This window comes from Xiphophorus maculatus, chromosome 21, assembly GCF_002775205.1.
Source record: "Xiphophorus maculatus strain JP 163 A chromosome 21, X_maculatus-5.0-male, whole genome shotgun sequence".
Lineage (NCBI taxonomy): Eukaryota > Metazoa > Chordata > Actinopteri > Cyprinodontiformes > Poeciliidae > Xiphophorus > Xiphophorus maculatus.
In genome coordinates, this window is record NC_036463.1 from 13,641,302 (window position 1) to 13,654,463 (window position 13,162).

General features: G+C 38.9%; 1 protein-coding gene across 1 annotated transcript; it reads left to right on the forward strand.

Moving 5' to 3' along the window:
• The first annotated feature begins 1,760 nt into the window (after positions 1-1,760).
• Positions 1,761-12,590, forward strand: LOC102226939 (ranBP-type and C3HC4-type zinc finger-containing protein 1-like). Its single transcript, XM_014472840.2, has 14 exons — positions 1,761-2,396; positions 3,539-3,713; positions 4,733-4,810; positions 4,904-5,045; positions 5,124-5,214; positions 5,313-5,631; positions 6,436-6,524; positions 7,341-7,511; positions 9,355-9,515; positions 9,610-9,721; positions 9,815-9,994; positions 10,409-10,507; positions 10,749-10,892; positions 11,013-12,590. The coding sequence occupies exons 1-14, from the start codon at positions 2,121-2,123 to the stop codon at positions 11,091-11,093; spliced, it is 2,118 nt and encodes a 705-aa protein (XP_014328326.1). The 5' UTR covers positions 1,761-2,120; the 3' UTR covers positions 11,094-12,590.
• Positions 12,591-13,162: the final 572 nt, after the last annotated feature.

Consider the following 13,162-nt stretch of genomic DNA (forward strand, 5'->3'; position numbering starts at 1 on the left):
GCAGCCTACTGGAAAAGGCATCAGCCTCCAGAGCTGGCGGTTGTGGGTTCAAGTCCCACCTGGGTTATGGAAAAGCTTGGAAGACTTAATTTGTTGTCTTAAAACAACAATTACACATATTGTAGGGTGTGTACTCCAGACATTTAAAGAATGTCGGCAAACCAGCTTCAAGGAACTTTTACATCTCAGCTCCACTGCAGGGCAGTGCTTTGTCTCCTTTACAGACGTATATTTGTCATGTACATATTGCAATAAAACATATGCAAAGCAGAGATGCAATAATCCAAAGATATTATTGCATATCTTTGGGGATGTGCAGCATACACACGTCTCTGAATAATAAAGCTGATTTGATTTAAGGCTGGCAGTGCTTATTGGAACAACAAAAGGTCATACCTGATTGGTTCATTGTCATGAACAGGTGTGACATCTTCAGACTGGCACAGAAATCTGATAAGGTCCGTACTTACTGCTAAAACATTTAAACAGCGATTCAGGATAAAAGAAGGCTGTTTCAGGAATGTTTTGAATGCATAGAGTAAATGCACTTAATTTATAACATTGTCTTGTTTCTTCCTAACTTAAGCATCTTATTGAGGGGCCATGAGAGCCTTGAGGAACACAATGTTGATTAATAAACATGCCTGCAGGAGGATTAACAACTTGACCTTTTTAAACCTGTATGAGTTAAAGCATTCCCCTTTCATACTACAGTGTATTTTGTTAACAGCCTCATACGTCACGGCTCCCACAGCGTGTGGGTGGGGATGTTCACTAACCACATTTTGTGGTGCACTTACTTTCTTAAATCCAATCGTAGGAAAGTGAGTGACAAACACAAAACATTGCAAATAGAATGTTGCATGCAATGCATTACTTGGAAAAACCTTAGGTTTACTCATTGTTTGATGAGTCTTTACAGGTGTACAGGCTGATGATTTTCTCCTTACAACTCATGTAAATTGGGTATTGAAAATTAGAATATTACATCTGACCAGTAGAAAACAATTTTAATGCAGAAATGTGAGCTTAATGAAGATTATGTCTAGTACTTACGTAAAAGTATTTATATTACATATAAATATTCAAATGAAAAAATCATTGATAACGTTTGCATTCTTTATTGTTCACATTATCGATAATTATTTAATTGTTTAGTTAATTATCAAATCATGGTATTACTCATGAAATAAAATAAATACATATTTGACTGGTCAACTTGCTTAGTAAAAGGCATAAGGACATAATTCAATATGGGCCCTCAGGTCCTAAACCTAAAATCTTTTTATCATTTATTTAATCCGATATAGATAAACTTTATGTACTTATTCACGTCATTGCAGACCAATTACCTTTTCAGGAGTTAACCTTACTGAGTGACTTTGATGGGTATGACTGACAATTGATTTATGATTTGCTGAAACACAAGGCCATAAACTAATTCAGTAAAGGTAAATAGCTAAACCATTGTATTTGGTTTTAACATTAACTGCATATAAATTTTAATAAATCTAATTATGTAAGTAGTAAATCATCACAAATGTATAATTGTTGATATAATAATTAATTATTTATTAATTGGTTTATTTATCTGGGATATTTAGTTCAAATTTTATTTAAATTAGCATCTTCATAAATATTTACACGATGACTTATTAAATATGTCCCTTTTGGACCTCCATACTACTTGCATAAACGTTTTATAAATTGGGTGTTTTGCTGCCTCCTTGTGTTGAAAAAAAAAACCACACATCCTGTCGAGCATGCGCAGTGGAAGAGAAAGCAAACGCAATAACAAAACAGCTTCAGAAGTAGCAAACTATCGCTGTACTCTTTGTTAGGACGGTTTAGTGTGAAAGTATCCAGTTGAATAATAGAAAGATACAATATCTGCCTGGACGGAGTTTCGGCGGAAGAGAAGAAGAACACAGAAGTGAACGTCGACCTTGTTTTTCTACTTTTTTGGAAGTGCCTGTACACACTTGTTTCCTGTTAAATACTCGGCAAAAAAAGGTACGCTGAGAAATGTGAAAGGAGCGCTTCGCTACGCGGAACAGGAGGCTACACACCCACGGGACTCCTGCGTGTTTTTGTGTTTGCTACATGAGTCTGTCGGCGTGATGTCGCTAAGTTCAGGCGGCTGGACTCACAGCCCCGGCCTCACGCCGGACCAGTCCACCGCCCTCACCAGCAGCTATGAAGCCTCGCAGGCACAGCCTGGCTGCCAGACCGTCCTCATGTCGGTTCGGGTCTCGGTGTGCCATTCCGGCGTTCGTCCGCTGTGTCTTCCGGGAGCTGGTGATGAGTCACTCCGCCTGCAGCTGAGCATGGACCCGGGGAAATCCGGGGAATTCCGGCTGGCGATACAGAGCACCAGCGGGACGGGCCAGAGTGTGGTGAGTTCACGGTGACGCTGAGGGACTTTTGGGTTTTGTTTTGACTGGGAAAGGTTTTCACACGAAATAAGTACAAATAAAGTAATGTTTTATATTTTGTCTTAACACTATGACATATTGCAGGCTAAAACAAAAACTCAAACGATTGCATAGTGGAGCAGAAGTTAAACTGTCCGGTTTGAGACCAAAACTGTATAATGACCGCAGATATGCACTAAACATAAACAGAATTGTAAATTAATACATGTTCAAATTGATATCCTTACTTTTATTTAAAATATTTATTTGTTTAACTGACTCTATTAGCCGCCCGTATTCTATTTCCTGCCGTGTTTTAAAACCATATCTGTTTTTTTTTTCTAGAAAAGTAATTCTGCGAACAGTTTCTCCCCACGGAGACTGATACCACCTTTACGTCTGTGCTTTGACTGAGCCAATCTAACACTCTATAGTGCTTTGATCTACAGTATATTACAGTACCGCCTGTAATTACGGTACAGTCTCTGAATATTACAGTATTAATTAAAGCATATTTTTCTGGCTCTTTTATTTCTTTCCCCCAATCACAGGGTCCCCACCACCACTCTCCCTCAGCTTTAGCATCTCAACTTCTAAAAATAAACATCAACTCTGGGCAACTAGGGCAAAGTCTATCCAAAAGGCCAAATATATGGCACCTGAAATGTAATATCCTACCAAATAATAAAAACTGTCTTCGTTTTGTTTTTTTTCCATTACAACTCATATGTATTCATATTTCATGCTCTAATTATGTTGAAGTTCATTTATTAAATCTCTGCTCAGGAGTTATTGCTGCCTGAAGACTTGTGCATAGCCTTTATTTTTGCAAGAAAATAAACATGTTGGTTTGGAAAAGTTTCTTTTTCTAAAAAAAAAAAAAAGGCATAGTAAATGGACTTATAAATTCTTCTGAGAGAGTAATAGTCACAGGCTAATAAGAAAGTGTCCAGGCTATGCAGTGTTTACTAGCAGCCTGCTTAATGGAAAAAGAAGTGGTGGTCATTTAATGACGTTTAGTTTACGTACTGGATCAGAAAATTGCAGGGAAATGACTTCCCTTTTTGTTTTTGTGCGCACATGTTCATCTCTAATCGTCTCTTCCTCTTCCACCTTGTTTGCAGACCATAAATGAGTTTGATTTAAGATCCATAAATTATGAAGTGAAGTCGCCAAAGTGCCACGAGCTGATATCGGTGGCGCCTCCGTGCGACCGCATCAGCTTCAACTTCAGCAGCGAGCAAGAGGCTGAGGGATGGGCCACCGTGGTCATGTCCTCGCTGAGAGAAGCACATCGAGGTCAGTCGCCCGTCTCTGCACACGCTGCCTGCTTTAGTTAAGGCTAAATGAATGAGCAGAACAAAGACTTCAACTTCCCCTCTCTGCAGTGGGATTGCATTGACGGGATGTAGTTTTCGCCTAAGCGTTTCTAATCTGCCCTTTAAGTAACAAATGACCTTTTTTTGTGTATATGAATATATTTATTGATTTCAGGTTGCTTTTTGAATGCATCTACATCGTTTGCACATGTTCTCATTTTTCCATTGTGTTGCTGAAAGCATCTTGAAGAGCCTGTTCTTCCGTGGATAATTGTTGCTCCAAGCTTCCGAGAAAATCACAGACTGACAAGGGCTCGGTGTTTTCTCCTCTTGTCAAAGTCAGTTGTTAACAATGTATAGACTCAAAAAATGTCACTTCCTAAAGAAAATCTAATTTTATGTATTCTTTTTAGCTGCAGATGATGCAAATGATAAAGAGAACACTGAATGAATACTATGTCATTGCATTTCCGACAATAAAGTAATTATTTTATTATCTGAAAAATTAATTGAATTTGTTGGCATCTTTTAATATATTTGTAGGTGGTTAAATGAAAAATCAGCTGAATGTGCCAAAAAAAATTTTTTTGGATAAATGGCAATCAATAGAATAATTGATTACTAAAATGATTGTTTGTTGCAGCCCAAGTTTAGGATACCTAGAATTGGAAGCAATACTCTGGTATCAAAGTCAGATGTGTTGATTAATTTCATGTAAACTTTTTGTAGAAAATTAGATGCTACATTTGTTGTAGTAAATATTAAATGGTGGCTTTTAAAAGTGTTCAAATCCCCTGATCTCTAAATTTGATGTGATAAACCAGCGCACAGTTAGAAGGGAAGGAAAATGACACAGGATTGGAACATTTTTATACAGATAAAAATCTGATGACCAGATGTTCATTATTTGACTTTTGTGCTTTCATGTATTTGTTGCCTCTTTTTAGTTGTCTTTACTTTGTTCTGACTGTCTCCTCAACACATTGTCCATGCTTTCAGCCACACCTCAGGAAAACGGTCTACAGCACCTCTTTGATGGCCTCCATCTCCGGAATACCTCGGCTTTACAGCAAACAGGTGTGCCAAAGTGAAACGTGTCCAGTTTGTGTAAATATCTGTTCATCTGCTCCTTTATTCATTTCACTCTGCATGTCTGCGTTACATGTTTAGAGGACGCTTGCATAGAGCTGAAAAAAGCCATCGAGGCAGGGGACATGCAGAGCGCTTCTGTCTTCGCCGCCTCTCTCGCCCGCAGACAGGCAGCCCTGAAGATCCAGCCCTCCACCAAAACCTATGAAGAAACTGAAATAAAGTAAGACGACTGTGATCATAATTTGATATATCAAACCACAGTTATTAATCAGTTATCTGTCTTTTGTTTCAAAAACAGTTTAGCTGTTATTGTCGAGGATTCCTCCTCGTCTTGTTGCATCACTGTGAAAGTTTTCCCTCACATGACTACTGCGTCGTTGAAGCAGCAGGTTTGTATTATACTCATCACATTCCCCTGGTACACCATGTCTCTCTCTATCTAATGGTTAATAATAACAGTTTTCTGTTGGCTTTGGCTCCTTTCCAGATGTTTCTCGAATATGGCTTCCACCCTCGGGTCCAGCGTTGGGTGATCGGCCAGTGTTTGTGCGCTGACCTCCGAACTCTCGCATCGTACGGCGTCCGTCAGGATGGTGACACGGCCTTCTTGTACCTCTTGTCAGCCCGCCACTCTCGCCTGACCCTCCAGGTCCTGCAGAAGGACCAGGAGAGCGCCCTCCTTTTCAGCCCTCCGTCGTCTTTTCAAAACCCCTCGCTCCCTGCTGCCTTCACAAACGGCCCCCTCTCCCATGACGGGCGGCCATTTTCCACTCTACCTCCAAGACTCCACAGGACCAGCAATAATGGTAAGAACAGGTCTCTGCTACACTAGATATGGATCGCCTGATCATGATGATTAGGCAAGCTAAGATCCAGTCTAATATGAGATGAAAGAAGGCTCTGTGAAATAGACAAGGACGTGCAGCAGCCAATACGGTCTCTCTTTTACAGCATTATTTATTATTTAGCATTATTTTAAAGGGTGAAAACAAGAGACTGTTGTGAAAACCTGGGCTTTTTTTGTTTGGTCAGGACTTCACTTCACATAATCTTCACTTACACTAGATTATGAATTAGTATAGTTATATGTGTTAATGTTATATTTTCTTTATAATGGACAGAGAAGTTTTAATGTGCCATTAAAGTAGACTCATAATCACTGCATTGCTAGATGATAAAATGTTCCAGAAATTATTGTGATGAACATTAATATTGTTGTTTTGAGACTATTTTCAAGTAATGTATTAATAATGGCGTAATAAGTCAAGTTCATCCTCCCAAAGACCAATAAATTTTCATTTTGTAAAGAACACTGCAGCTGGAAATTTAAGTATTTAAAATAAAACACAACAACCACGAAAAATAAATACAACCAGAAATAAAAAGCACACACCATAAATAAAGCAAAACCATAAATAAAACGGAATACTATTTTACTACTTACAATTTAGTTTACTATTTTGTAAACCAAATTGCCCATCAAAAAGTATTAATCATCTGAGCTAATTTTATTTTGTCATGCTTAATTGAGCAGTAATTGAGAAGTTTTATTGTTAAGGTTATTTAAAAATTTGAAATTTGCTAAATCTTTTTCTCTCTCTCTCCTGCAGGTGGCTCGGAGAGACCGAACATCGGCAATATTAGAGATCCGATCATTTTCGAAATGTCTCGACTCAATCACAATACACCTTCTTCCCAGGTAAGACACAAGGAGGCTTGGACACTTCTGATCGAAAGTATTCCCAGTTCCTGTAAAATCTAAACCTGTCATAGTCTGCAGCATTTTGCATCTGGCCATGTGACCAGATGATTTAACATATTAATTGTGACTGAGTGACTTGCATACAATTAGTGAAGGAATCTTGTTGTACTTATTAAGTAAAAAGTAATAGAAGAGACGATACACATTTAAGAGAATTATATTGTTCAGTATCATAGGCTTCAATGCTCAAGACACCAAGAGACTTAATACTATTGGGCCCATTAACTTTATCAGCTTATGGATTTTGAAAAACAATCTTCAAGATGGCACAGTATTGGCATCAGAGGATGAGAATTTAGCCACATATTTGTTTTTACATTTAGAATATTTTAGTTATTTAAATTATTTTAAAGAATCTGTATTATGTATAGAATATTAGTCCTCATGGTTTTTACTGTGGTCTTGTTATGTTGTGGTACAGATACAATTAAAAACATTGAAAAAGCTTTCTTTATATATATATATATATATATATATATATATATATATATATATATATATATATATATATATTAGGTAATGACATCAATGTTTCCTAAATTTTTGTTTTTAAAGAATCTGTAATCTGTTTCAGACTAAATGTTAACATTAGCAGCTGACAGAGTTTGGGAAATAAAGCAATTTAAAAGCTAGCACAGTGGACTTTTCAAAACCAAAGTGAATCGTCTCAGCTTTAAATATTGTCATTGTAGTGTAGTTGTGTCTTTATACGTTTTCTGCTTTAAAAATACAGTTTTAATTGTTTTGCTTCAGGGTTGGTCTTGTCCATCTTGCACATACATCAACAAGCCAACGCGGCCGGGCTGCGAGATCTGCAGTACAAACCGGCCTGAGAACTACATTATCCCTGGAGGACACCAGCCTGACCCTCTGGAGCTCAGAAGGATCCTGCAGGAGAAGGAGTCAATCAGACAGTATCAGCAGGTAGGACAATTACACTCTTTAAATATAACTCCTCTTACAATTCACTAATAGCTCTAGTGGTGTTTTCTTGCAGTCGTCTGCGTGCAGAAACATGTTGTAACGGCTGTGTGTGGTTGTCAACGGCTACGCAGATAGATGCCTTTCTGATTAATATATAAGCAAACAAACATACCTTTCAAACTAATCCAAAAGACATGCAAAAAGTTGAAATTGATTGAAGGCTGCCAGTGGAACTGAAACATTCAGACTCACTCAGGTTGACTCTCTTCTCTTTTGTCTCTGTTTTTCTGAAGGAGAAAGGGAGAAGAGAGATGCCGAGGAGTGCTGGGCCTCATAACAACTCACTGCTGTTTAACCTGGACCAGGACTACTGAACATACTGACACATGCACACTCCTCTGCAGATAACAGACTAGCAACTTAACAGCAAAACAGTAATCACGCCGAACTTGGTTAATGTACATATGAATACATACTTGAGTAAAAATCCTGTTTTGTTGTTGTTGCTTTTGCTGAAGTTTAATAACTTTTAAGTAGTTTGTTACCAACAAAAGTATATCTAAACTTTATTTTGTTTTAATGTTCTTAGAAAGTAGTGCAGGTGATGTAATGAAGAATGAAAATGTGTTAAAAAATGTGCAAACAATTTGTCTGCCTTAAAGTCGGACTTGACCGGTGATGCTGACGAGTAACATCAAGTGATATTTTTATGAGCTCCATGGCACCTGTTGTTGCCAGAATGTTGAATGTATTAACCAGATTTTGCACTGTGGTTGTATTTATCTTGTGATACATCTGAAAATAAAAGGTTTTAATTGTTTGAGTGTGTTTGGACTTGATGTGTGAATGAGAGGATTAACAATAACATGTTCTTAATTCGTCTATTAAGTTCCCTATACAAGAAAACTGGAAGTTTATAATTTACGGAGCATAGAATTAATCCTTTATGCCACAATATTATATATTAGGACTTTAGAGGATATTTTTCCTGATTTAAAAAACAAAAGTCTCTTGCAGTACTCCAACCCTTTAAAACAGATGCCTTGTATTTATCAGTTACGAGTTAATGCATTCTTGCTGGAGTCATATGGACTTCCAGAAGAAGAGACTTTTTGCAGTTGGCAAGTTCAAAGACACGTCCATGTTAGTTGGAGCTTTAGGTTTTGTCCCAAAACTTTCACTTCCACCCTTGTGTCCCTCAAACGGTTCGAGTGCCTAGCAGTTTTCCGGAGTGGACTTTCACACTGCTCTCTTTGCACCTGTGATCCACACTTCAGTTAAGCCCACATCCAAGTGGACTTCAACGAAGTGTATTACCCACAATTTATCGATTCATGTGACATTTTGAGTTATAAGGCGGGAAGGATTTAAATAATTTTTGTTTCACTATACTATGCATGTGTGCATGCTATTAAATTTTGCTCTGGATTCAAAAGGTCACAACAAAACAAATTTGAACAGCGACCAGACTCACCATTTTGGATGTCACAGTTACGACACAGATGCACAAGTCGATGTAACTTGTACCGTTCCAATTCTCCAATGTTTGCACACTTGTGACCTGCGCACTTGAACCCTTATTTTTGGGTTACTTGGAGCCAAAAGGACCTTATCTTCGACTAACTACACACTTCTTTGAGGGGCAATAGCAGTAGCTTGTGGTGATGTTTCCAATTTTCCTGAAAAATCAATTAACTCCTCATCTTATGAATATTTAATAATAGATCGGTCAATAGTTCTTGCCAGATTGATGGGTGGATAGATGCATGTGACTTGATTCGCCTATTAAATTGCTTTGTAGTGTGATTAAAAATAGTGCTAATGTAAACTACAATTCCTTCAGGCAAAAGAGCAGGAGCGAAGAGAGAACTTTGACCGGCTGGTGAAGATGGACGGTCAGGACCTGGTGCCCAATCCTGAGCCCGTGGATTGTAAGATCTGCTTCGTGGACCTGCAGTCGGGAGAAGGTGTCCTGCTGAGAGAGTGTCTCCACTGTTTCTGCAAGTGAGATGTGGGAGTGGGAAGATGTGGATGTAACACTACCCAGTATTTTTTCTGTATAACTGAACCCTGTCTGTTTCTGTATGCGGGTGCTTAGAGAGTGCTTGCGCTCCATCATCATGCTGTGCGAGGAGCCTGAGGTTTCCTGTCCATACAGAGACGATACGTACGCCTGTCCTTGGGCCCTGCAGGAGCGAGAGATCCGAGCTGTGAGTTGCACCAAGGCACTTCTTCAGAGCATTCTCGACAGCACACTTTTTTAATTATATTCCTTCATGATCTCCCACTATATGTCTTTCTAGTTGGTGCCTCTAGAGGAATATGAGCGCTGGCTACAGAGAAGCCTTTCTGTAGCAGAGTCTCGTTGCGAGGGCAGCTATCACTGTGCAACTCCGGATTGCCCAGGATGGTGTGTGTACGAGGACACTGTCAATGTCTTCCACTGTCCCATCTGTCGGAAACACAACTGTCTCATTTGCAAGGTGAGAAACACACAGGTCACACTTACAAGTAGTAAATCTTCAAACTAGAAGTGACAATGCCAGTCAAGCACTAATGTTATTGTCAATTTATGGGAATCACGAATGAATTTGAACTGGGTTTGTCTTATTAAGAAAGAATAATTATGCAATAAGGCTATATATTAGTGGGGGGCAGTGGGGGGGGGGGGGCGGGGGTTGTCCATACTTGGTGAAATTTAAACATAAAGGCTGAAATATATATAGATATACACAAACAACCACTATTATGTCAAGATGTCCACACAAATTCCCTATGAATTCTTCTTCCCATTGTAGCCAAATAGTTCAATCTTTGTCTTGTTTGACAAAACTTTACTCTTATAGCCTCTAAAAATCATAATTTGACTTAGACTCTCACATTTTTTTCCTCGTCAGGCCATCCATGAGGGAATGAATTGTAAACAATACCAAGACGACCTCGCAGCCCGAGCCATAAACGACTCTGCTGCCAGAAGAACGACACATCTGCTAAAGGTTAGCGGCAAAATAACACTTTAAAGCTTTTGAAATCACTCTCATATTTAGTTGTTTTTTGTTTGTTTTTTTCAACAAACTGCCTAACATGAGAGTAATCAATTTGTAGCGTCACTGTTAAAGAATGAAACACTGGCTTTGTAAACAAAGAAAGTAATTGGTATCGGCTTCCACCAACCACATCCTCGTTTCTGATTCTGGCTTTGTTTTCCTCTGCTCTCGTTGTCTGCTCCACAATCAGACCCTTGTGCAGTCAGGGGAGGCCATGCACTGTCCTCAGTGTGGCATCATTGTGCAAAAGAGAGATGGATGTGATTGGCTGCGCTGCACTGTCTGTCACACTGAGATCTGCTGGGTAACCAGAGGGCCTCGTTGGGGACCCAAGGTAAGAAATTATTACTTTCCCCTGTTCTGTGATAAAAGTCCTAAAAGTTGCATGACGCTGCTTTTTTGTGGTTGCTTGCAATATAGCAATCATTTTAACTTTACAATTTTACTCTTAAAGGGTCCTGGAGACACCAGTGGAGGATGTCGCTGCAATGTCAACAATCAGAAATGTCATCCTAAATGCCAAAACTGTCACTAACACTCAGGATGGGGATTCTTGGAAATTTCTGGAAGTACACCAGTTTCATAACACAAGGAGGAAGAGTTCAAGCGTACAACTGAGTCACACTTAAACCAAAACTGTACAAGATAACCCGTGTTGCGCCTGAATTCATATTTGCTTCTCTCTCCGCACATCTCTAACTAGTAAGCATTCCCTGGCTTACCCGAAAGTAAGTCGGTGAGTGAGGTTAAGTGCAGCACAAAGGAGTTGTAGCTTTGAATGCCCATGGTGCCTTTTCAGTGTTGGGTATGCGGGCTGGCCCCCAAAAGGCTTGCCAATTTTTTTAAAGGTAGCTCCATGCTGAGTTTGGGAGTTTTTGTGTTACAAGGCTATGGCTCTTCTTTCCTGGTCTGTTTCCCGGGAAACAAATGCAGAAGTGATCTTACAGCTGCAGATTCAACAAAACTGAGGCTTTGAAAGTGAAGGAGTGTGTTTTTTTTCTCTCCATGTTTTGCTGCTAAGGAAGCTTTTCCATTTTATAGGTCAATAAAATTGATGCTTCTCTAGCTTTACACTCATCAAGGTTTTTTTTCTTGACAACTTTTGGAGCTTATGAGCCTTTATATGCTTTGGCAATAATTTCTGGACATGTTATCAGTTCAGCCTATTAATGGAAGCATTCAAAAACATCTCTATAGCTCACCTCTTTACTGTGATTGGTCAATTAATTTCAGACTCCCGATTTGCATGAAACCACTCACACCTAGAGTCAGAAAATTTGGGGTTAACTTAACATGTTTATTTAAAGAAACTCTAGGTTTGATGATCCTGCTTCATAGTACAGGCCTCAAGTGCACTCGAGTTTGTTTTGGATGCTACACTCTGGGATGCTTCGTATTAAACTGAAGTGGCCTTATTCTTCCGCGCCGAAAGTCGTAGCAGGCTGACACTGATTGAGGTTTTCCAGAAAATGTGAAAGAATCTGGGTTTTTTGTTGTTGTTTTGTTGTGGATGTGTAATTTTTTTTTTTTTTTTTTTTTTGCATTAAGAGCGTGAAGTGTTACAAACCAGTCATCAGTATGCTTGTGCGTGTCTGTGTGGAATACTGGCTGAATTATATGTAGTTCATGGTTCACCTGAGAGATTTCAGGCTGTCTGTATTTAAGTTCCTCCTCCTTTCACACTGATCTTTGTTGGTTGGTTGTTGCATTATTACAAAACCTGAGAAAAAGCGGTGATCAAAATATGTTACTATTAACTTATTATGTTCAATAAGAGAGTCAATCTACACACCTTCTATTGATAAGCTAATATTCCCAATGGACAGCTTAGATGTAGTAGAGTGCATACTCGTTTTACAGCTTTATTTTTGGATTTTTTTTTCATTATTCTCTAAATCTAATTCTCATGCATGAATGCACTGCCTATTGTCTCTACTACACTACTGTCTGGAACTGACAAGCTCTGTCGTTACATGTCAGCACTCTGATGTATGCTTGTGCCTTAATTGTGAATAAATATGCATTAAACTCAGTCTGCGTACTGTGTTGGTCCACTTGATGGTGTTACGTCCTCTGGGTGGCAGCAGACGTTTCAGAAGGTGCAACGCTGCTCCTCAAAATGATCCAGATTTTTTTTTTTTTTTGTCTTTGCAACCTTGATTTCTCTCTAGAGCGTGATCTTAGGTTTGGTAGAATGCCTGCTTTATTGCAAAATTAGAAGTTGCCGTGCAGAAGCATCTGTAACTCTTAAACATCTCTTCCGTTTTCTCATGTTACAACCTGCCAAACTCGGTGAAACATAAAGAATTCAAATTTGATCTGTTCTTCTCTGACTCTAACAAACATCAAGTCTTTAACAAATTTTATACAGATTTTATACAGTGGGGTGTAAACAAGATTGCGATCGGCTGGATCATGTGATGAGGTAACTTCTTTTAGTTACATTATCTATTAAGATAATTAACTACATATGAGAAAGGCAGAGTGTCAGAGATTCCCCTAGGCTCTGTGTATGTGTGAAAGATGTTAACGCCTCCCGCCAGCGTTATCAAACTGGCTTCAACATGACCTTGCACTGAGAGTAGCCTGTACTGAGCGCCAAAA

Bases quoted from the DNA above. Each gene is read 5' to 3' on its own strand.
- LOC102226939 (XM_014472840.2), top strand. From the start codon at position 2,121: ATGTCGCTAAGTTCAGGCGGCTGGACTCACAGCCCCGGCCTCACGCCG. The intron at 3,714-4,732 runs GTCAGTCGCCCG...CCATGCTTTCAG, and splicing joins GCTGAGAGAAGCACATCGAG to CCACACCTCAGGAAAACGGT. The intron at 4,811-4,903 runs GTGTGCCAAAGT...TTACATGTTTAG, and splicing joins CTCGGCTTTACAGCAAACAG to AGGACGCTTGCATAGAGCTG.